General features: G+C 39.1%; 1 protein-coding gene across 1 annotated transcript in view; it reads left to right on the forward strand.

Annotated features, from left to right (window-relative positions):
• Window positions 1-11119: 11119 nt before the first annotated feature.
• Window positions 11120-23837, forward strand: part of IGFBP2 (insulin like growth factor binding protein 2) — a gene marked incomplete at its 5' end in the record, with an annotated part of 71989 nt that continues 59271 nt past the window's right edge. Inside the window, one exon of the mRNA XM_081313812.1 lies at window positions 11120-11537. Within this exon, the coding sequence (XP_081169938.1) occupies window positions 11120-11537 (418 nt within the window). The remainder of the gene's footprint in view (window positions 11538-23837) is intronic.

The raw sequence follows: 23837 nt of genomic DNA on the forward strand, positions 1-23837 counted from the left end.
GACCTTCTCCCCTCACCCCTCTTCACAATATGTCCCTTGAAATTAGATGATGGAAGCACTATTTAATAGGAAACCTTCATTTGATCAAGCCAACTAAGGCAGGCTAAAAGAAAGCCTCTGTTTTAATAAGAAGAGAACAGAGAAGATCTCAAAAGTCAACTTAAATACCATCCTAAGTCCATGGAACAAGGCTGCCATGTCAAAGGGGACTTGCTTTGGAACACTGCTTTTTCCAAATAAGTGGAAATACAAATAACTAATTTACAGTTACAGCTTTAGGTCTGTATATAAACAACTCATTTACAATTACACTTTTACATTTGAAAGCATCACCAAAGAAATTCTTGATCTAAATTGTATTTCTATTATTTATGGTTGCTTAAAAATTAGTTGTGCAAAGTAGCATAATTATGGGTGGTTCACACATGCCATCTCTGATGTTAAGAACCTGCATGATCAGATTGTAAGAGTGTGCAAGCTAGTCTTTATAGTTACAAAAAAACCCTAAATATTCAAATAGAGACATATCACGATTTGTACCCTAAGGATAATAGGAACAGGATAAGCACCATACACAGAAACCAAGTATGGGGCTGAGCCATAGGGTATTTATGCATTGCCCTTCCATCCTCAGAAAGTTCTTATCCAACAACACTACACAAGACTAAAAAGTGAGAGAATAACTATGTGCTCTTGGGTGATTTTCCCCATTGCAGACAGGCAAATTCACAATGAAATAATCACCTTTGCAGGAGCAGACAATAGCTCTTGATTCAGGCAAGTCTTCAAAGTAAAAGTGCCTATGCCATCCTTTGGCTCAGCAACAGAAGGATGTCTTCTTCTTTCTGGAAGAAGAAGAAGCCCAGAATAATCAGCAGAAGAGAACTGTCACGATTTTATGATACTACTGTATATACAAGATTTTGTGACTTTTTGAGTAAAAAGCATGTGTATTTATACAGGAAGGGAAAATAAGGGAAGGGAAGATGTAGTTGGATTACAATAAGGCTCAATCAGCAGGCAACTGAAGTGCCCCTTAAAGCTCTCTACACAGACTCCCAAGTGAACCATATTTGTGAAAAGCTTGACATGGCTGTTTTTAGTCCTTTTCCCATTCTTCTAAGCATGCGTATCCATGCCAAGGAAGACAATTCTACAAGGATGCCAGCTAAAGAATAGTGAGAGCACCAAGTTTTTGAGACACCTGGCCTACTTAATGGTCAGCAGATTGTGTGTGTGTGTGTGTGTGTGTGTGTGTGTTTTTCAAAATCCTTTGCTCAACTTTGCTGCCATAAAATATCTTATTGACATCAGATCTATGGTGGAAGCTAATGTATGAGACTACGTGCTGATCTAGGTCTTCAACCAGAGAAGCTTATTGGGTGAGTTTAGGCCTGCCAGTATAATGGGAGAAAGTGAGAGGCAATACTGCTACAGATGCAATCTTGAACCCCAAGAGAAAAGGAGGGATAGGAATCTAATCCTATGTTGATGCTGTGTAATGGAGAAATATATTTAATAGGTCAACTGTAAACATTACTTAAAGAAGGTGTGGAATTTGAAAAGCAGGGAAGAATATCTATTCTGGTTTGAAGATATAGGTGGGGAAGAGAATAATGTCAGAGATTAATCAGTCCCTGTTCCATTGCTCAAGATTTGCTGTTTATTTTATTTTCTTGTTGAACAACAATAAGACAAAGATCTCTGTTCTTCGCTTCTTGCTTTTTGATGTGCCCATTTGTTTTTGCTTCATCCTTCATTGACAAAGTTGAAAGCTATAAAATAATCAAGGATGGATGTCTGTGGGAAAATGCTGCCTTGAAAGGGCTCCTTTCTGCAGACGGCTACAGGATCTGATGCCTTAGGGAGGTGCAATCATAATGACTTAAAAAAAAAAAACTTTTTCCCCCCTCTAGGAACAAACCTACATCTGTTTTACAATGCTAGGATTTCTATGGTAAAATAAACCCCTGGCAACAAATGGCTTAACTTAAATGGAGAGTAAACACTTAAGAACAGAGCCTTGTTTGTTATATACCCTAAATTGGTCAGCAAAGCTATTCTCTAATATATTTCTGTGAGCCTACGCTACACACACCCTAACTGGGGGAAGGGGAACACCTCCAAACAGCTGCATTCCCCCCTGTTATCTCCCCCCCCAAAATATATTTAGAAGAATACTTGTTTTATTTTGATTATCACAAAAATGTCTGCTGAATCTTCTACTTGGACCACTTTACTGTTGTTTCAGCCAGGAACAAACAGATAGATGAAAAGTAATGTCAGAGGTAAGGGTCAAAGAATACATGATCAAAAACTGTTCTTTTTACTCATCCACAGAAAGTGGAATTTCCCCCCCCCCATTTGAGCCAGTTTTTGACTCTTGATAACTTGCTACAAAGTTCCTGTAGATTTCTTGGCAAGATTTTGGAAGTAGTTTGCCCTTGCCTGCTTTCTAAGATTAAGAGAGAATGACTTGCCTAAGATCACCCAGCTGGCTTCATGCCTAAGATCAGACTAGACCCGTGGTAGCAAACCTATGGCATGCGTGCCAGCCCCGGCACAGCACGGAAAGCAAGGCAGCAGCCCCATGTACATCCCCGTGTGTGAGTGCGCCCCTGCCCTGACAGGCAAGCGGAGTCACGGCAGCTGCCCACCTGAGCTCTTCTGCCACAAATGCCATGGTGGAGCCCCGATCCTAGCACAGGCCCACCCCACTATCCTCCTCCCCCCCTCAGAAGAGCTGTGGGGCTCAGGAGCTTCCCCCCATGCCCTCCACCTGCCCCAGGGAAGAAAACCATCGCAAGATACTCTTCTGTTTTAAAAACTTTTCCTTGTCACTTTTTGGAATTTTCATCCTGCTTTCATGAGATGGCAGCCTTTGGGAGGGGGTGTAGCTGCCCCCTCCTCCCCTCAAGCCATTGAGCAAGACGCTCTCTTGCTCACTGCCCCACCCACCAGAGACCCCCTGTGTCTCCCCCAACCCTGCCCGGTCCCCACAGGGATCCCTCCCCAGGAGCAATATTGAGCTCATGCCCACCCAGGCTGCCATGACCACCACAGCCACACCCACCCAGTGGGCTAAGTCCACCCAGTGGGCCATGCCCACCCGGCAATACATAAGTGGGTTTGGGGCTGCAGTTTGGGCACTCAGTCTCTAAAAGGTTTGCCACTACTGGACTAGATGCTTCTAGCCTGATGCTTTAACCACTATAGCAAACTGGCTCTAGAATATTGGATCACATAAGGTCATCCTCCTAATTCCAGAAACAATGAACAAAATTAGAGCTTGGAAAAGCAACAAAGAAAGCAAAGAATGGAAAGCATTTCCTGCTATCTTTAGATAAAACAATTAATGCAGCTATAGTATCACATTATAATAAAGTATCATGAATAAACAAGCTTTATAGCTCATCAGGCACCATCCAGTCCTGAATGTAAAAGATTATGGTACCCTGAATTGTTTTAAGAACCACATGTGGGTCATACCGGAGAAGACCTGTATCCCTGAACAGATGCTAAATGTTTTGGGGTTTCCTCTCCCTTTTTCATCTGGAATTTTTTAGTATTGATTAATTGTTTAGAGAGGGACGTGGTGGCTCAGTGGGTTAGGACACTGAACTTGTCGATCAGAAGGTCGGCAGTTTGGCGGGTCGAATCCCGAGTGCCATGTAACAGAGTGAGCGCCTGTTACTTGTCCCAGCTTCTGCCAACCTAGCAGTTCAAAAGCACGTAAAAATGCAAGTAAAAAAATAGGGACCACTACGGTGGGAAGGTAACAGCGTTCCGTGCGCCTTTGGCATCTAGTCATGCCGGCCACATGACCACGGAGACGTCCTCGGACAAGCGCTGGCTCTTCGGCTTTGAAATGGAGATGAGCACCGGCCCCTAGAGTTGGAAACGACTAGCACGCATATGCGGGGGAACCTTTGCCTTTACCTTAATTGTTTAGATTTGGGAGGGGGTTGGGGGGGAGGTCTTTTCTCTTTTCTTTTTCTTGGTAATTTAGTATATGATGAATAATGAGAAGAAAAGAAACCCTATACTAAATTACCAGAAAAGAAAAAAGAGAAAAGACCTTCCCCCCACAAAAAAAGTTCTAAACAATTGATCAATATTAAAAATTCCAGATGAAAGAGTAAATTACCAAGAAAAAAAGAGAAAAAACCTCCCCAAAAAGAAAAACAAAAAAAATCTAAACAATTAATCAATACTAAAAAAAATCCAGATGAAAAAGGGAGGGGAAACCCCAAAGCACCTTTGCAGATGTTTTCTTGCTAGCACTGACAATGTTACCTCATTCGGGTAATGAAATGTCTGCAAGAAAACAACCAAGCTCAGAGAGCACCAAGGAACCATCAAGTTGGAGGAAGCAATGAGGTTGAATGTGGATTTCCAAAGAGCAGAGAGGAAAGACAATGAAGTTTACTGGGACCAGCATTGCAAGCAGCTAGAAACAGAACTGCCAGAAGGGCCATCCATACCAGGAGTGCATTTGTGCAAGTCAAAAGGATTTGGAGAACAGACTGACCTACAAGGTATGAAGAACAGATGGTGAGAATATACAGAAGAGATGTTTGTGAGCAACAAAGAGGCCCAGCCTGCCAAAGGATGATGTGGAAAGGGGAGCAGGAAAAAAAAACCAGTCATCTTTCAGGAAGAAGTTGTGTGGGCAAAAAGCCAGCTGCCAAACAACAAGCCCTCAGGTGCTGATACCATTCCAGCAGAGTTGCTGAGGCCTGAACACACCCACAACCATCACAGTAAAAAAAAAAGGTAAACAAACACATGGGATTGGAAATGGTCAGTGTTAATTCCATTGGCAAAAAGGGTGACTTCAAGGATTACTGCACAATTGCTCTCATCCCTCACATTAGCAAGATGCATACAACAACGTCTGTTGTTTGAAAGGGATTTGCCAGATATTCAAACTTTTGCCAGATGTTCAAAGAAGGGGTCATGGCATTTGTGACCATACTGCAAATCTATGCTAGATCACAGAAAAATCTAAAGAATGTAAAAGAACCTCTACCTCTGCTCTATTGACTACAAGAAAGCGTTTGATTGTGTCAGTTGTAACAAGTTGTAAAGAGCCCTCAAAGATCTAAGGGTGCCAACACATCGTTGAAGTTGGTGCAGTCGCTATACACAAATCAGGAAGCCATTGTGGGAACACTGTATGGAGACACTGATTGATTCAAGATAGAGAAAGGATTGTGTCAGGGTTATATTGTTTCACCTTTCTTATTCAACCTGTATGCTGAACTGATCATGAGGAAGCTGAAACCTAAAGAATAAAAAATTAGAGCAAAGATTGGAAGGGAACATCCACAATCTTTGATACGTTGATGACATAACTCTCAGGAAGACCTGAAACAACTAATCAAAATGATTAAAGAAGAAAGCAAGAAATTTGGCCTCTTCCTGAACATTAGCAAGACCAAACTCAGGACCACTGCAAAAAAATGGAAATATAAAATAGCAGTTGATGATGAAGAGATCAAATGCATATAAGGACTCACTTTCCTAGGATCATGGATTGATCAAAGCAGTGAGTGCAGTCCAGAAACAAAGTGCTGAATCATATCAAGTCACAGAACAATGATCATCGTGAATCAAATATGAAAAGGCAAGAAAATCAGCCTAGCAAGTAAATGAAGATTCATCCACACTATTATGTTTCCCATAGCTACCTATGATTGTAAAAGTTGGACCATAAGAAAAACTAGACAGGAGGAAAATAGATTTTTTTGAACTATGGTGTTGAAGAAGATTCCTATTCATTCCTTGGGCAGCAAAGGTGAGAAACAAGCAAGTAATGGGGTGATTACTGGAAGGCAAAATCACAAAATTCTGCCTTACTTATTTTGACTATGTCATGTAGTCAAACACATTTTAAAAGGCATTTATGCTAAGAATGGTCAGCAGCAAAAAAAAAAATGAAGCCACCAAAAAATACAGTGGCCAGACTCCATCCAGAGCATACAACAATGGAAAGAAGCTGTTCAAGACTGCAAAATGTGGACAGAAATGGTCCATAAAATCAATGAGAATAGGACACAATTGAAAAGATAGTATCACCATGATGATAATGATTATGATGATCAACAAGACACATGTATACAATACATCTTGCCTAAATGTCTTTGACGTTTATTAAAAGTATAGTATTTCTTAGCTTTGCAAAGTCAGTTTATTATATTTTAATTCCTTTACTAATCCCAAGAACATAATCATTTAGAGGATGTTGTGTTGTCCATCTATAAGAACTTTGCAGAAGGTGTGTAGGAAACGTGTGTAGGAAAGCTTCTTGCTATTAGAATTTCACTCAATTTCATACCTGCAACTGGTAATCACTACCAAAACATTGCAAAGTTTTATTATCCAAAATTGCAAGTTTTATTATTGGAAACTTCAATCTATGCCTTGACTGAAACAAATGGATGAACAAATATTATTTATCACAGAAAACAATATTTTGTTTCAGCAGCCACGGTAAGACTTAATTCAATCATATATATTATGTGAAATAAGTCAGTGGAAGTTATTTCAGATGCATAGATATGCTCAGAGAGCAGCCTTCCTCAGGCAGGTGTGGATCACAAGATAGCTTGGTAAATGCTATGCAAGTAAATTCCTGAATGAGTTCCTTACCTGGATGGTTAATTACAGAATTAAACTGTCCATTAATGAGTGTTTGCAATATGTGGGCATTATATATGAGCCCTGCTTCTGGTGAATCATGTAGTAACAGTCACTGATAAAGGTATGATTACAGTTCCTGCCATTCTTCACTTTATTACAAGGGTGTCAAACTCGCTATGTCATGTGATGTGCCGCGACGTATCGTGACTCTTTTTGCATTGCTGGTAATGGGGTGGGTGCGGTTTCGGTATGCTGAAACCGGCCCGTGGGCTGGCAGTTTGACACCCCTGCTTTATTATTTTTCAGATTCTGTTGTCTTTTTTTAAAAAAAATGTCTCCAATTTGCTATGAATTCAAAACATTTTGCACATTATTAATGTTTATATCAAAGGCTCTGTAACTATTTAATCAGTAAAATAGCCAGCTCCCCAGACTTAGACAATTTAATTAGCAGACGTTGCTTGCTGACATTAATTTTGTATTTTGTTCCCGTGCTTTATTCCATTTTATTCATTTGCTCAGCCAAAAGCTGATTAAACATGACATGTGGCATGTGACATGAGAGCAGATTCACGTGAATGACACAAAAAGAACTGCCACACCCCATTGATTTTAGGAGAACAGCCTCTTTCAGATCCCTCTCAATGCCTCTGAGCTATGCCTATCCTAACACACCAAACACTTGAAAAGTAACTTTTGTTTTCAGTTATGAAAAGGGGGCTTCAGAATTCTTCATCAGCCCATCAACACTTGGACTTCTCTTTCAGGGAACCTGTCCTGGCTTGCTCTCAAATCCCTCATCATGTGAAGTCAAAGCAAAGCACTATTTGGAGTTTTCTAATTGTTTGCAGCATTCAGAAGGAAAAAAAAATGTCTTTAGAATGCTTCAGGAGTAGGTGGAAGTTAAATTAGAAATTACAAGTAAATCTCAGGGCAATTAATTACTATATCACCCCCTCCTCTGATTTAATGGCCCTAAGAAAATTTGAAGAAAAACTTGGTATATCTACCTGCATTAAAATAACTAAGAACACGGTTCTGGTTCTAACAACACATTTTTGGGATGAACATGTACTCTGAGACACCTTAGAACAGGAGTGTCAACTGCTTGCCCACTGGTTGGATGCATCATAGCGAAACCGCACCAACCCCATTGCCGGCAATGGCAAAAAAAGTCACGATACGTCTAGTGGTGGGATTCAGCCGGTTCGGACCACTTTGGCAGAACCGGTAGCTAATAATTTTGTTGCCCAGGCCCAGAATGGATTTCCGGAAGTAGCATCCACCCAGAGAACCGGTTGTTCACATATTTGAATCCCACCACTGGATATGTCGTGACACACATGTGACATTGCGAGTTTGACACCCCTGCCTTAGAAGGGTCTTGCCAAGCACTATTCTATTCTGTGGAGCATGTGTTTCTACTAATAAATAAATAAAAGGAGATCCATCAGAATATCCATCCATCAATCTGCCTACTTCAATTTATCTAATATCTTAACTTCAACTTTATATAGTACTTGGAACTGTTTCCTTGGGAAGAGATCATTCAATATGTAGACCAATTGCAGTAAGGAAAAGCTAAAAAATTAGGAAACAAAAAGGAACAGATCTACAAGATTCTGTGATTGTTTGGTCATATTAATTGCATGTATTATAAAAAGGAGTAGTTAAAATTAAACCCTACTTAGAGAGAGAGAGAGAGAGATGTATCCAAGAGTGTGTATATATCATCTACTGTATATATCTCTACATACAAGAGGTATATGTATATATCACTATCTACATCCAAGAGGTATATATGTACTGTATATCTATCTATCTATCTATCTATCTATCTATCTATCTATCTATCTATCTATCTGTCTAATCTAGGCTAGCATTTGAAATAGTGCTCTTGGAAGTACTACCAGGAACTGAAATAGCAAAATCAGGAAAGTGCCACTCCTGCCCCCTTTTTGAAAAGAATTGAGGAGACATATAATTATCCCACCTACAGAATTTGCTTATCTGTCATGTCATGTTTAAATCAGGACTGTATTCTGACAAGTGCATTACTAATTTAGGCTTCAGTTCTATACCCACTTACCTGGGAGTGGGAGTAAACTCAATGGAACGTTATTCTGGGTGAGCTTACATAGGATTGGATTATTAAAAGATTTCTCTAGGCTGTAATTAACACCAGTGAAATGGAACAATAAAATCAGGCTTCCAGCAGGTGTGTTGTTTTTTTTCCCTGGTAAGTGTATTTAAAAGAATTAGGCCCTATTGTAGGTGTGCCTACTTTACAGAGAGATGCAACCTTTGCATTCCTGGGAGTTCAAAAGCCCTTTTAGCTTTTGAATCCAAAGTGCTGCATAGCCTTAGGATTCAATATTCTTTTTAATATCATCATCTGATATTTCTCTAACAGAGCTTAAGCAGGTTGTCTTAATTGCCTGAGGCATTAATTACAGCTTAAAGTATTTTCAATGCCATGTTTGTGTTTGGTTTGGGAGCAGGAATTATTCTGGCTTAGTTTTTAACTTTAGAATTCTTTTTTTAAAGAGTATTTTCCAGAAGGTATTTCAGAAGTTGCACGTTTATTTCCTGTCTTCTATAATGCTAGTGGTATTTCTTAAGATGATTGGGTGTGGCCCATGCTGAATGGCTGAATTATCAAGAGACTGAGTGTGAAATAAAAATGTTGCTCTTTGGGGGGGGGGGCAGAGCTATCTTTTCCATCCCGAAAAAGCTGTCAAGGTGGGATATGGATGATGTGGAGATGTTTCTCCATTGTTTTAGGAGCTTTAAACCTTTAAAGAGAAAAAGCAAACACTTTCAAATATTTAGAATTAACATAAAGGCCTCACAGGTTATAAATGTGATTGGTATAATAATATAACCTGAAATCAGCCCAGAGTCACCTCTTAGGTGAGATGGGCAGCATAATAAATTTAAAAATAAAATAAACATAAAGGAATAATCTTTTTTTTTTCTTCTCCAAGAAGGCATGTGGTTCTTCACATGTCAGTGTAGTCTGCCTAGCCCTAGACATATTGCCCATTATCACTTTGTCTATATATCATCGCAAGAAAGGACTCAGAATTACCACCAGCTCTGTCCTTGTCAAAGAATATCAGAGACTGTGCTCAAACTGCTTGATTCTGCCACCATCCCTTCAATCTCCTACATGCTGTTGTGGTGGGACATCACCATAAGAAGCCCATAGTTTTCCAGTGTAAGCCACCAAAGGTTACAAAACATATCTACAAGCTGGTAACAACCATTATTGTGTTTATGCTCATTTCCATCAACTGACTGGGGCCAAGGCTCCAAAGTGGTTTAGGATTTCACATTTTATAATCTCATAAATTACCTCTTGATGGCACTGTTCCTTAAAGGAGGTAAAAGCCCAGCTCAAATGAAGATACAGTGGTAATGATGATGATGAAGAAGATAATGATGATGATGATAACTAAGGTTTTTCAAACATGTATTTCCTCAAAAAAAAAATTAAGTCCTAAGTAGAAAATCCTCCAACCAGAGTAAATCCTAATAGCACAATGCAAAAACAAAACAAAAGTAAGCAGGAAGCCCTTCTTTTAGTTCCCCAACTAAAGATATTTATTTGCACATTTATTTGATAACCGGGATTTACAAGTCGCTTTTGGCCACTTTACTTCCGTAGGGATGCTCTGAAGGTAGACTACATAAATTTCGTAGGAAAACACAGTAAATGAAATCAAAACTTCAGAATAGCAGAAGATGAGCGAATATCTGGGATCCGGTCAATCCCAGCTCGAACGGCCAACAGGCGACAATATCTTAGTGAAACGGGAAGAGGACCCGGGGGTCCCGATCTTCCTCCGATTTCTTTGGCAAAACTATTCTCCTCATGTCCCTGGGAGAACCAGTCGAACCTGGAAAAGACTCCCGGGAGGGGGAAAGCCCAGATATTATTATTATTATTATTTATTAAACTTATATACCGCCCTTCTCCCGTAGGACTCAGGGCAGTTCACAAGGTTTTTTAAAACAAAACAATACAACAATTACAAAAATTAAAAACAATTAAAATGATTACATTAACCTTGAATACATAAAAATCCCAATTAGAATCCAATGAAAACCCCAATTAATACTCTCAGTCCAGGCCAAGAGAGTATTAGCTAGCTAACTTTTTTAAAAAAATTGCAACTGTCTTCTTTGATATGGTTGTCTCGCTTGTGGAATTGATGCCTGCCACGCAGGTGGAGGGGTGGTGGTGGTGGGGAGGGTTAGGGTTAGGGTTAGACAGGAGAGCGCGAGGAGATGAGGGGGGGAGGGGGGCTGCGAGGGCGCGGCTCCCTCTGCAGGCCGCACCGGCTGAGGAGAGGGTGGAGCGTCGCCCGTCCGCCTGCCTCTAAGACCCAGCGGTGCCGGGCTCCCTCCAGTCGCTCGCTCAGCAGCACCTGCCCAGCCGGCATTCAGTCAAGCGGTTGCCGCCGCCAGGATGGTGCAGCTGCCGCAGCTGGTCGTCGTCGCCGCCGCCGCCGCCTCCTCCTACTTGTGGCTCGGGCTGGGCTGGTGGGCGTCTTTGCCGCCAACCGGACTGGCGCTGCCCGAGGTGCTGTTTCGTTGCCCGCCTTGCAGCGCCGAACGCCTCGCCGCCTGCCCTGCCGCCGGACTCGAGACCGCCGCCTGCCCGGAGCTCGTGCGGGAGCCCGGCTGCGGCTGCTGTTCAGTTTGCGCCCGCTTCGACGGGGAACCCTGCGGGGTGTACACGCCACGTTGCGTCTCCGGGTTCCGCTGCTACCCGCGTCCCGGCGCTGAGTTGCCCCTTCAGTCGCTGGTGCAGGGACAGGGCACCTGCGCCCGATGGAGCGACGCCCCCGAATACGGCGCCACCACTGTCCAGCACCCCCGGGCGGGTGAGTTGAGGATCTCCGCGGGGTGGACTAAGGCTAAGGCGGGCTTCCGGGGAAGCGAGTAAGGAGCACCTTGAGGTTAGGGACGTTTGGCTAAGAATGACCCTTCTGGTCCTGTTTCAGCCCAGGACTGGCTTTCTGAGTATGTGCCCAGTGCTTTCCCCAAAACTGGAAGGATGAAGGGTTTCCAAACTCTTACCTGTTCTCCAAAACGGTTTAGATCCGGACTAAACAATGATAATTTATTGAACCAAGTGCCAGGACTGAGTAATCTCGCTGTCCTCTTCGAAGATTGTGGATAAGAATTTTAAGGCAAAATTGACAGCCTCAGCATCTCCTCCGGAGGTAGTTAAGTTAAACTCTAAGATTGATTACATGGGAGAATTCCCCAAATTTGGACTTGATGTTAGGAAAAGCCAGGTGACTTGCCTGCCCAGGCATATTGTAATTATTTAATACTGCAATTCCAGAGCTCGAGGTTGCAACAAAGCTTTTTTCTTAAAATTTGCAGGGTCAGGTGAAGCGAAGAAAATATTCCTTGGGTGCCTATCTGAAGACCCTGATGATGTTTTGGATTTTGCATTGTTGTGTCTTTCTTGATACAGAAAATAAATTATGGGGAGTTGGGCAAAACCTGAGAATAGATCAGTTTAGTGGGACCTTGAGAATTATATCAGAGTTTGTGTGGATTTAAGTTACTGCACAGTTGAGCAAAAAAAATGAGAATAGAGTAGTTTAGTGGGAAGAAACATATCAGAGTTTGTGTGGGACTATGAATAACATAAGTACCAGAGACTACAAGTGGCTCAAGCAAGCTGCTTAACTGAGAAGCAACGTGGGTGAGGAATTTAGGAGTGTGTGTAGAAGAGACCTCTGGAGCCTGTAGATAGAAGTCTGGGAGCAAAGAAGGGTGATGGGATCAATAAAGTGAATGTGAGTTTACTGACTGAGAGAACAAAATGAAAAGCAGTAGGGAAAGCCAATCTAAAACGGAGAAGAGAATGGAAGAATGGAAGAGAAGATTCTAAGGAACAGGGCACAGTTAACCAATGAGAGGTTTATAATTGATACAAATATTCAGGGAGAATTTGTTTTTTTTTAAAGGCCAGGGGTAAATTAACTGAGAATTTAGATGTGGTGTTGACTGTACAAAGGAAAATAATTGAATGGTAAGAACTAAACAAAAATAATAGGGATTTGAAGAAGAGATATGTTTTGCTGGGAGACTGCAAGTAGAAAGTAAGGCACGATATTAGGAAGTTGGATTGATGATAGAATGGAAATTGGGTTTTTAATCTGAGGGTGCAGAGAAACAGATGGACATAATTATTTTATTTGTAGCTCTCTGCAGCGTTATTAACATTTTCACTTGCTTAAAATATATGTTTTTGGTGGGTCTTTGGAGTTTTTTCTGCTGTGGGATCCTGGACTTCAGTCACAAAGCCCTCTTCTGATGACAGCACAGATGCCATTTTGTGGATACAGCTTGTATGTGTGGATGCAGAATGAAATAATCGAATTCTTAACTATATCATGCTTGGCTGGAGAATACAAGATTCTGTTTCAGAGAGGTCCTTTGTAAAATGTTGCAATGAATTACAGAAATGCTACATAACATTTTTTTGAGATGCTGGTTTATTATGCAGCTTTTTTAAAAAAATATTCTCAAGAAACTTACAGTTTGAAATTCAGGGATTGAAATTCTGAATTGGGTTTCCAATACTCCCTGAACATTCTTTTCCCTTGTAATACTTTTAATGATAAGAGCATTAAAAGAACACTTCTGTAGTATTGGAAACCCAGTTCAGAATTCTGATCTCTGAATTTCAAACTTTATTTTAAGTTTCTTGAGAGTATTTTGATAATTTGTCAATATATATTGTACATGTGCTGAAGAGACATAGGCAACCATGATTTGCTAACTTTTATCCCCAGTGGTATTTAAGGACATTTTTAATAGATTATGGAAAACACTGTACAATGATATATCCATGTCAAATTCAACTGCCTCATGAACTGTCTTAGGACACAGTGTACATATTTAATTGTTTGTAATCTCCAAAATCCATTGTGACCAGAGGGTACTGCAATTTACCATTTAAAAGCTTATCTTGACTGTCTTAGCTTAAAGCCTTTCAGTTCAAATAGTTAATTATAGTGAAATTAAAACTTACTCTGCCTGAGGTAAAGAAAGAAGAATGCTATTATGGCTAGAATTAGAAGAAGCTGTCCCAAAACCATCCATGCCCCATAGTAGTATATACAGCATTTCTTTCACAAAATATTTTTTCTATGTAATTCTCAAATTCTTCTAAATTAGTCTTATACTCTATACATCTCTGTGACATATGGTATGTTCCTATGTCTACATGCTTAGTCAAAAAGGATTCCTTCTAAATTTAGTGGACCTTAAAGTTAGTTAGTCTCTTTTGGGTTACAGGTATAAAGGATATAGTCTTACAGGTATAAAGGATCAGTCTTGTGCTAATTAGGGGACTTTCAAAAAAAATCATTAGCATCAGAAAAGGGATCTAAAGGGAATTTCAAATATAGTTAACACTTGAATGAAATAATTCTTCTATAATCAATGTTTTATACCAAACTTTTGTCAACATAGCTTGGTAGGAGTTTTTAAAAATACTATTGTAATAATATTTACACTTAATTTTTATGACATAACTTTTGCATGCTTACTGTTACTCTTTGTATTGTGTCAAGAGGTGATTGAAGAAGACACACAACATAACTTTAATAGTATTGCATTGCTTAAAAGTACAAACATTTAGAGCAGACATGTCAAACTCGTGACATCGCGCAACATATTGGAGCTTTTTCGCCATTGCCAGCAATAAGGTGGACGTGGCTTCCAGATGACGCATCCGGCCCATGGGCCAGGAGTTTGACACCCCTGATTTAGAGGAAAGCACAGCTTGCTTAATTTTTTTTCCTGAGGATATAGGTTAATAGATAACTGGATTATTTTAAAAAAATGTTGAATAAAGAGAAATTTCTGAACAGAAACCATCTTTGTTCATTACACATTCCAAAGTAATGCTTGCAAAAGATGAACTGGTGATGAGAGTTTTCCGATTGTAAATGGATTGGAAGAATGAGAAGAAACCACTTTTGCTGTATTTGAATTTCAGTGTAAGACACAGAGGTTTAAGGTCCTTCTTTCAAACTGGGGAGAAATCAAATTGAATTTAATATAATCTGAATTGAACATACTTTGGCAAGAGCACCCTCATCTGCCAAAATCCAGATGCTGATTTAAAGCCTTGGGTATATTCAGAATAAAAAAAATAACAAGAGTTAGAAGGGACCTTGGAGGTCTTCTAGTCCAACTCCCTGCTCAAGCAGGAGATCCTGTACCATTTCAGACAAGTGACTGTCCAGTCTGTTCTTAAAAGCCTTTAGTAATAGAGCACCAACAACTTCTGAAGGCAAACTGTTCCACTGGTTACTTGTTCTCACTATTAAAAAGTTTATCCTTAGTTCTAGGATGCTTCCCTCCTTGATTAGTTTCTATCCATTGTTCCTTGTCTTGCCTTCTGGTGCTCTAGGTCAGTGTTTTTCAACCTTTTTTGGGCAAAGGCACACTTGTTTCATGAAAAAAATCACGAGGCACTCCACCATTAGAAAATGTTAAAAAATTTAACTCTGTGCCTATATTGACTATATATAAAGTAATTCTCTTGAATAGGAATCAAATAAACACAAAGAAAGTATTTTATAATTACTTTTCAATTTTTCCCACGGCACACCAGGCAACATCTCGCGGCACACTAGTGTGCCGCGGAACAGTGGTTGAAAAACACTGCTCTAGGTAGACCCCTCTTTTCTTTGTTGCAGCCCCTCAAATATTGGTACACTACTATCATGTCACTCCTAGTCCTTCTTTTCACTAGACTAAACTCAGTTCCTGCAACCGCTCTTCATATGTTTTAACTTTCAGGCTAAAGAGCACCTTGGTGCTCTTTCCAGAGTCTCAACATTTGTTTTATAACAAGACGACCAAAACAGAATACAATATTCTGTGGTCTGGAACTTTATAAAGCAGTAGTAAAATTTCACATGATCTTGATTCTATCCTTCTGTTAATGTAACCTAGGATGGCATTGGCTTTTTTGGCTGCTGCTGCACAGTGCTGACTGATATTTAATTAAGGACTCCAAAGTCCCTATCACAGTTACTGCTATTGAGCCAGGTTTCACCTAATCTGTGCCTGTACATTTGGTTTTTCTTGCCTTAAGTGTAAAACCTTACTTTTCTCTCCATTAAATTTCATTTTGTTAGATAGGGCCTGGTGTTCGGGTCTGTTGAGATCTATCTGGATCTTGAGTCTATATTCTAGGGCAGGGGTCAGCAACCTGAAACAGTGAAAGAGCCACTCGGAACCGGTTCCCTCACAAAATGAAAAACTGGGAGCCGCAAAAAATATGTGCGCATGCGCATACATGCAAGCATGCGCAGAACAGGGTTTGACTGAAGAGTGGAGCCAAGGCAAGATATGCACCGACCCTTCATATTTGAATTGATTGGTTGAACTTTTTTAGTCCCACTTTTTTTTTTTACTGCACATTTGCAGGACTGGGAGCCGCAGGAGACGCCTGAAAGAGCCGCATGCAGCTCCGGAGCCGCGGGTTGCAGACCTGTGTTCTAGGGTGTTAGCTATTCCTGCCAGTTTAGTGTTGTCTGTAAGGTATTGAAGAATACATTAGGTTGGAATTTCTCATTTTGTAGGTTGAGTTTCAGAGTGGCTAGAGTTGCCTCTAGACCCTTTATTTTTTTCTTCCAGTAATTCGTTTAGTTTATATTTGGTACATGTGTTGTATGTGGTACATGTTTATCCCATGGATTCTTGATTATTTGTACTGTATAGAGAAAGTCAGTAGGGGTGAGCCTTTTCTTAATTGAGGACTAGAATGCAATTCCTAAAATAAGGAGTGCTATTTCTGATCATAAAACAGGCTGAGTATTCTCCTGAACTGTATAATACTTGTGGGAATCAAAATAATGGTTCAAGTACAATTATGACCCTTGGGGTTAAGATTTATAAAATTGTGAATAATTCATCTTGCTTCATAAAGGTACTTAATTAAAACTAGACTAACTTCAACAATCCCTAATTGGTATTTAATTGGAGTTCTTGCTTCACTTCTATTAAGTCAACAAAGATGACATTCTATTTACCGCCTCAACCCATATCTATAGTCAAACACTGCCAGCTGGTCTCAATGTATTCTTCTAAATCCTCTGTGAAGTGACTTTGTGAATTTTATTCCACTTTTTTTAATAAGATAAATTTTAAATTGACCCCATTTCATAAAGAATTGCAATTTTCTTCCTATTGATATGAAAATATTTGCATTGTTCCTATTTCTAAGCTATGTCTTCAAACTCTAATAACTGTATACAAGTAACTCTGAAAGCTCTTAGTAAAGAAACTGCTACAGTTGTGTACGTGGGCACTTGGGTCCACTAAGCTTAAAAACACTTAACTGTATATTGAACTGTCAAGATACTTTGACTGTCAGCATTCCCATAAACATATTTGGTGGAATTGCTTAGCATTTGAAAGAGAATGACATGCATTCTTCTAAAAATCTTCTCCCAAAAAGTTTCTTCTACATACTACCTGGTATTTTTACCTTGTTTTTCCCATTTTTATTCTCTTTGGTCTTATTTTGTTAACCTGATATAGTATAGCTTACTGTACTTCAGTTCACTGTCAACTTGGTGTGCTTTGGCTATCTGACAGAAGGAACCTACATGATTGCATGCTACAACAAATATGTTTGCAAAGTGTCCTGGGACATTGGCTTTATTATCCTTAGTACTAGTGAGTCTATAAAAGTTTGGGTTTTTCTGACTTGATTTTTGCTGTATTTTTTTTAAACTGCCTAATAAGCTGAATATCATTGGTCATTTAATACTTTGCCAAATGGATTATTGGTTCATCTGTCATAAAAATTGGACTTGTCAGAGAAGCCCATTTTACTTCCTCTCCCCATGTGACCAAAGAGAAAGGGGGGGGGGGTAGAATGGCTGCTACCTTTAAAGAACAAAATAATAATTTTGATAACGTAGAACTGAATTACTAATAAACATAAAGTAATGAATTTTATTTAGAAGTTATGATTTGTTTATTTCTCTTTTTCTATGGCTGATACATGTTTGAAAAGCATTTAAATACTTAAAACAGAATTACACTTCTAACATGACATGTGCTGTACAAGTATATAGCTTAGATTAGAAAGAGTGGCTAAAGTGATCGCCTGCTCACTCTGTCCCTTTGGTCACAACAAAACAAGAATGAGTTTATGTTCTGAGCAGCAATAATATCAGGGTCAGAGGTCTGAATCGATAGCTCATTTCAAGAGGAAACAATTATAGAATGCTAAGGAAAGATTGCAGAGGTTTGCTCTTCATTCTCCTGGGAAATAAAGGTGGAAGACATTTTCTTTGCAACCTTCAAACTCTTCTGGAATGAAGTGGTAGAAAAGCTGTGACCTCCTCTGGAATTTAGCCTTTGGCCTGATGCTACATTAGCTTTCAACTCAGAGGATTTTACAACTTCTGCTGATGTAGACTCCAGTAATTGCAGTGCCCTGTTCCATGAGATTCATGTTACAAAGCATGTTTAGACTCGGACTGGGTAAAGGATTATTCATCTCTTTTAAAGCTGAATGATTTTGGAAGCAAGATGGAAAATCCCTGAGTAAAGCTTTGAGTATGAGTTAAATTGCAATTTCATTATTAAAACTGAAATGGGATTAAATTTAAAATGGATATTAGAATAACCTGTATAGAGTCAATATCGTTTCTGCCTGGAGTTGCTATGTGGTAAGATGGGCAGTCAATAAATTTTATGAATAAATTATAAATAAATTTTGGATTTAGTATATGACACTTTACAGAAACCAAAACAGTATCTTCTTATCTGATCATCATTATATCAATCCCAGATATGTTAGGTCTAGTTTTTAGAATTTCTGTCCATTTAAATAATAATTTAAACAGACTGGTAACACTAGGTGGAATTTTGACATCTTTTTATTTTTAAGCCCGTATACGGTACTTCCAATTCTTTATCTTAATGTTATGTCCCTGATAGCTGTTTAAATCACAACTGCACTCAAGTGATTCTCAGCTACATTACTCTTTATTTCCCCTGTGCCAATTCTTCTACCTAGTTCCATGCACATCAAAATACTGTTTAGGGTCCGTCCATCTAATTGATTTTAATGGTACTCCAAGAACACAGTTATTCGGTTTGGTACTGGATGTTCTTACTGGAAAGTATCTAGAAGCATTACAAAATTTAGTGGCCTTTAAAAAGAACTGAACAGTGAGTCTCTACTGTTGTGTCTGTTTTCTTTTTTATTACTTGGATTTGTGAATTGATTGAATGAGTTTATGAAATATACTTAACTATTGAATATACTCCAATTATATAGTACTGTGAAAGTATAGTTATTGAGGGGCTTCTTTTTGTTTAATATATAAATGCTTAGACAGGGCAGCACTAAATGCATTTTGTAAGTGCAAATAGTGAATTCCATTGAATTAGATGGAGCATAAGGACAGCTCTAGCCACAAATACTCAGACCATTGACAATCTGAATATAAACAGTTCCCACAGCAATTTCAATATATAATTGGGCAATTACATGCAGCATATTTGCAGAGTCCCACAATGGCATATAAATTCTTTCTTGCACTGATACATTTTTAAACTGATATGCATTTTTGAATCAGCATCTTTCATTGATTTGTCTGCTATGGCTATAGCTAGATGGAGACATAGTGGAACTGCTTTCTCCCAGATAATATTTCATTTAAAGTATAATAGTGCATTGAGTCCATATTTACAAATAATTGCCTATAGCATCATTTCCCATTTCATTACATTTATTTAATAATATTTTAGGTGGTCCATAGCTTGCCTTCAGAAGTTGTAGGTGCTTCATCGCTGGAGGTTTTTAAGAAAAGACTCGACAGCCACCTGTCTGAAATGGTATAGGGTCTCCTGCTTGAGCAGGGGGTTGGACTAGAAGACCTCCAAGGTCTCTTCCAGCTCTATTCTGACTCATTATTATTGTGTAGACTGTTATAGTGATTTCTATGGCCAAATTATCTAAACTAACTGATTCTCTGAATAAGCTGGTCAAGCACCAAGAATTCTCATAAAACTATAGAATCTCTTGTATGTTTTTATTTAATAATAATAATAATAATAATAATAATAATAATAATAATAATAATAATAATAATAAAGTTGGAAGGGACCTTGGAGGTCATCTAGTCCAACCCGCTGCTCAGGCAGGAAACCTTATACCATTTCAGGCAAATGGCTGTCCAGTCTCTTCTTAAAAACTTCCAGTGTTGGAGCATTCACCACCTCTGGAGGCAGGTTGTTCCACTGGTTAATTGTTCTAACTGTCAAGAAGTTTCTCCTTAGTTCTAGGTTGCTTCTCTCCTTGACTAGTTTCCATCCGTTGCTTCTTGCTTTTTTCACATGAGATGTAAAACTGGTCTAAAACACCACGGTTGACAATTTTCAAAAGGTTAAAGACCACGACTCTTTCTCTTGTCCTGTTGGAAAGCTGCAGAAATATACCCAATGATGTGACAATATCACCAGAAGGGGCAGAGCTAATGTTCTGGCCCATTTTCTCTAATAGGGAAGAACTGGCATTTTAGAGGTGTAAATAGAATGGGGAGTTCACCTTTAAATCCCTAACATTCTTTCTCTAGACAGTCTCAAACTGCACTGCTACAATAAATCCAGCTGTTTCATTGCCATATTTCAGTGATATGAGCTGGGCTTAGTTTAGGAAGTTTATAGTGCTCTTTGAAGAGTAGAAATGTGAAAGATTTCCCTCCCAAAAGCCTTCAATTCCCATTGCTGAATGTAGAAGATAAAATGATACTTCTAAAATTTTGTCATTTTCTGCTGAATTTCTATAGCAAAACCTTGGCTTGCAAGAGTGTAGTAAATGTGATATTGGAAAGTGCATGTCTTGCTTATTCAGTGTCATGCATTTGATCCATCTGATTTCAAATACCTCTGCAAGCAGCAGTGCTTTTTTTGTAAAAGAAAAAGGTGCCAGAACTCACACATGTCATACAACCCGCCTTGCCTACCCTACAAGGTTCCATCCAAAAAAGGTGCCGGAAAATGTTCTGGCCCATTTTCTCTAATAGGGAAGAACTGGCATTTTAGAGGTGTAAATAGAATGGGGAGTTCACCTTTAAATCCCTAACATTCTTTCTCTAGACAGTCTCAAACTGCACTGCTACAATAAATCCAGCTGTTTCATTGCCATATTTCAGTGATATGAGCTGGGCTTAGTTTAGGAAGTTTATAGTGCTCTTTGAAGAGTAGAAATGTGAAAGATTTCCCTCCCAAAAGCCTTCAATTCCCATTGCTGAATGTAGAAGATAAAATGATACTTCTAAAATTTTGTCATTTTCTGCTGAATTTCTATAGCAAAACCTTGGCTTGCAAGAGTGTAGTAAATGTGATATTGGAAAGTGCATGTCTTGCTTATTCAGTGTCATGCATTTGATCCATCTGATTTCAAATACCTCTGCAAGCAGCAGTGCTTTTTTTGTAAAAGAAAAAGGTGCCAGAACTCACACATGTCATACAACCCGCCTTGCCTACCCTACAAGGTTCCATCCAAAAAAGGTGCCGGAAAATGTTCTGGCCCATTTTCTCTAATAGGGAAGAACTGGCATTTTAGAGGTGTAAATAGAATGGGGAGTTCACCTTTAAATCCCTAACATTCTTTCTCTAGACAGTCTCAAACTGCACTGCTACAATAAATCCAGCTGTTTCATTGCCATATTTCAGTGATATGAGCTGGGCTTAGTTTAGGAAGTTTATAGTGCTCTTTGAAGAGTAGAAATGTGAAAGATTTCCCTCCCAAAAGCCTTCAATTCCCATTGCTGAATGTAGAAGATAAAATGATACTTCTAAAATTTTGTCATTTTCTGCTGAATTTCTATAGCAAAACCTTGGCTTGCAAGAGTGTAGTAAATGTGATATTGGAAAGTGCATGTCTTGCTTATTCAGTGTCATGCATTTGATCCATCTGATTTCAAATACCTCTGCAAGCAGCAGTGCTTTTTTTGTAAAAGAAAAAGGTGCCAGAACTCACACATGTCATACAACCCGCCTTGCCTACCCTACAAGGTTCCATCCAAAAAAGGTGCCGGAACTCCATTTTGAGCGTTCTATGAGAAAAAAAGCCCTGGCAAGCAGTATTGGCATAAAGTAGCCTGCAGTGTGAAGAGGAAGAGAAAAGATCTCTTCCTCTTCTGAGAATGACTGACATGTGATTTCAAGAGATTACTCCTGCAGGAATGCATCTGTCAAAGAGAAGAAGCCTTCAGCCTTACCTATCAGATTTCCTATTGACTTCTAGTTTCTTATTGAACTAAAATATTTCATATTTCACATCTTCTGCCTTCTAAACCTCTCAGCTATCACAGGATTGTAGATTTCAGCTCAGTATTCGAAACCATCATTCCAGATAGTCTTCTCACTAAACTAAATCAGCTAGCTGTGCCTAACCACACCTGTAAGTGGATCATAAACTTTCTAACAGACAGGAAACAGCAAGTGAAGCTAGGCAAAATCACATCAGATATCAGTACACAGCCCCCCCCCAGGGCTATGTGTTCTCTCCACTTCTCTCTATATACCAATGAAAACATCTCAAAAGATCCCTCTGTTAAAGTACTGAAGTTTACAGATGATGCAACAGTGATTGTTCTCATTCAAGACAACGACGAATCTGCATACAGACGGGAGGCTGAACAACTAACCTTGTGGTGTGGCTGGAACAATCTTGAATTGAACATACTCAAAACTGTAGAAATGATAGTAGATTTTAGGAGAAACCCAACTATTCTACCATCTCTTACAATACTAGATAATACAGTATCAACAGTAGTGACTTTCAAGTTTCTAGGTTCTATAATATCTCAGGACTTAAAATGGACACCTAACATCAAACACGTCATCAAAAAAGCACAATAAAGAATGTTCTTCTTGTGCCAACTCAGAAAGCTCAGACTGCCCAAGGAGCTGCTGATACAGTTCAACAAAGGAATTATTAAGTCTGTCATTTGCACCTCTACAACTATCTGGTTTGGATCTGCAACCCAACAAGACATAGACTTAAATGAATAGTTAGAACTGCTGAAAAAACAATTGCTATCAGCCTGCCTTCCACTGAGGACCTGTATACTGCACGAGCAAGAATGGGGGCTGTGAAAATATCTACAGACCCCTCACACCCTGGACACAAACTATTTCAACTTCTTCCCTCAAGACGACACTATAGGGCATTGCACACCAGAACAACTAGACATAAGGACAGGTTTTTCCCCCATGCCAGCACTCTGCTTAACTAATTCCTACAACACTGTCAAACTACTTAGTAAAGCTGCATTACTATTATTCTCCTCATCTTTCCTATTACTTATCCTTATCTTATGACTATAATTTGGTTGCTTGTATCTTACAATTTATATTGTTTTTTGTATCCTAGTATGATTTATGTTGTTTGCTTAGCTACTACTCTATGACTATCACTAAGTGTTGCATCTTATGTTTTATAATGAAGTGTTGTATTTTATGATTTGTGATGAATGTATTTTCATGTTGTTTATGGTCATGATTTATCACTACAGTATTACTTGTATGTACACTGAGAGTTTATGCACCGGAGACAAATTCCTTGTGGGTCCAGCCACACTTGGCCAATAAAGAATTCTGTTCTGTTCTGTTCTGTTCTAAACCTCTCAGCTATCACAGGAAGATAAAAAGTCTTCTCCTTTCTCCAACTGAGTTCAATAGCAGACAAGTTCATACATGGCATCGCTTTACTTTTGTGATAGTTCAGGATATAGATCACTTTTCTGATATTGATAAGAGAAGGATAAGCACTAAGAAAAAGATATAACAAGCTTTTAAGGGCATTTTAGACCACTACATATTTTTTTAAAATATTTTAATCTTTTTTTACTTATATAAACTAAATTTGGGTGCCAAATAACATGTGTAACTGAATTAAATCCGTTTTGCTGAATTATCATCATTGTTCCTTCTTACAGCCTTTTGAATAGATGGAATATATGGGCAAATAAAGAGAGGCAGGCTTTATGTATAGCACCATTGGTTCTGGATTGCCCTGCAGATTGGTCCATAGTGTCTATTGAAGAAATCTCTTAGTGTAAATAAACTTAATGCTATTCCAAAGCATCAGAAAAGATCCTCCAAACTAA

This window comes from Vipera berus (genome assembly GCF_964194415.1).
Source record: "Vipera berus genome assembly, chromosome: 1".
Taxonomy (NCBI): domain Eukaryota; kingdom Metazoa; phylum Chordata; class Lepidosauria; order Squamata; family Viperidae; genus Vipera; species Vipera berus.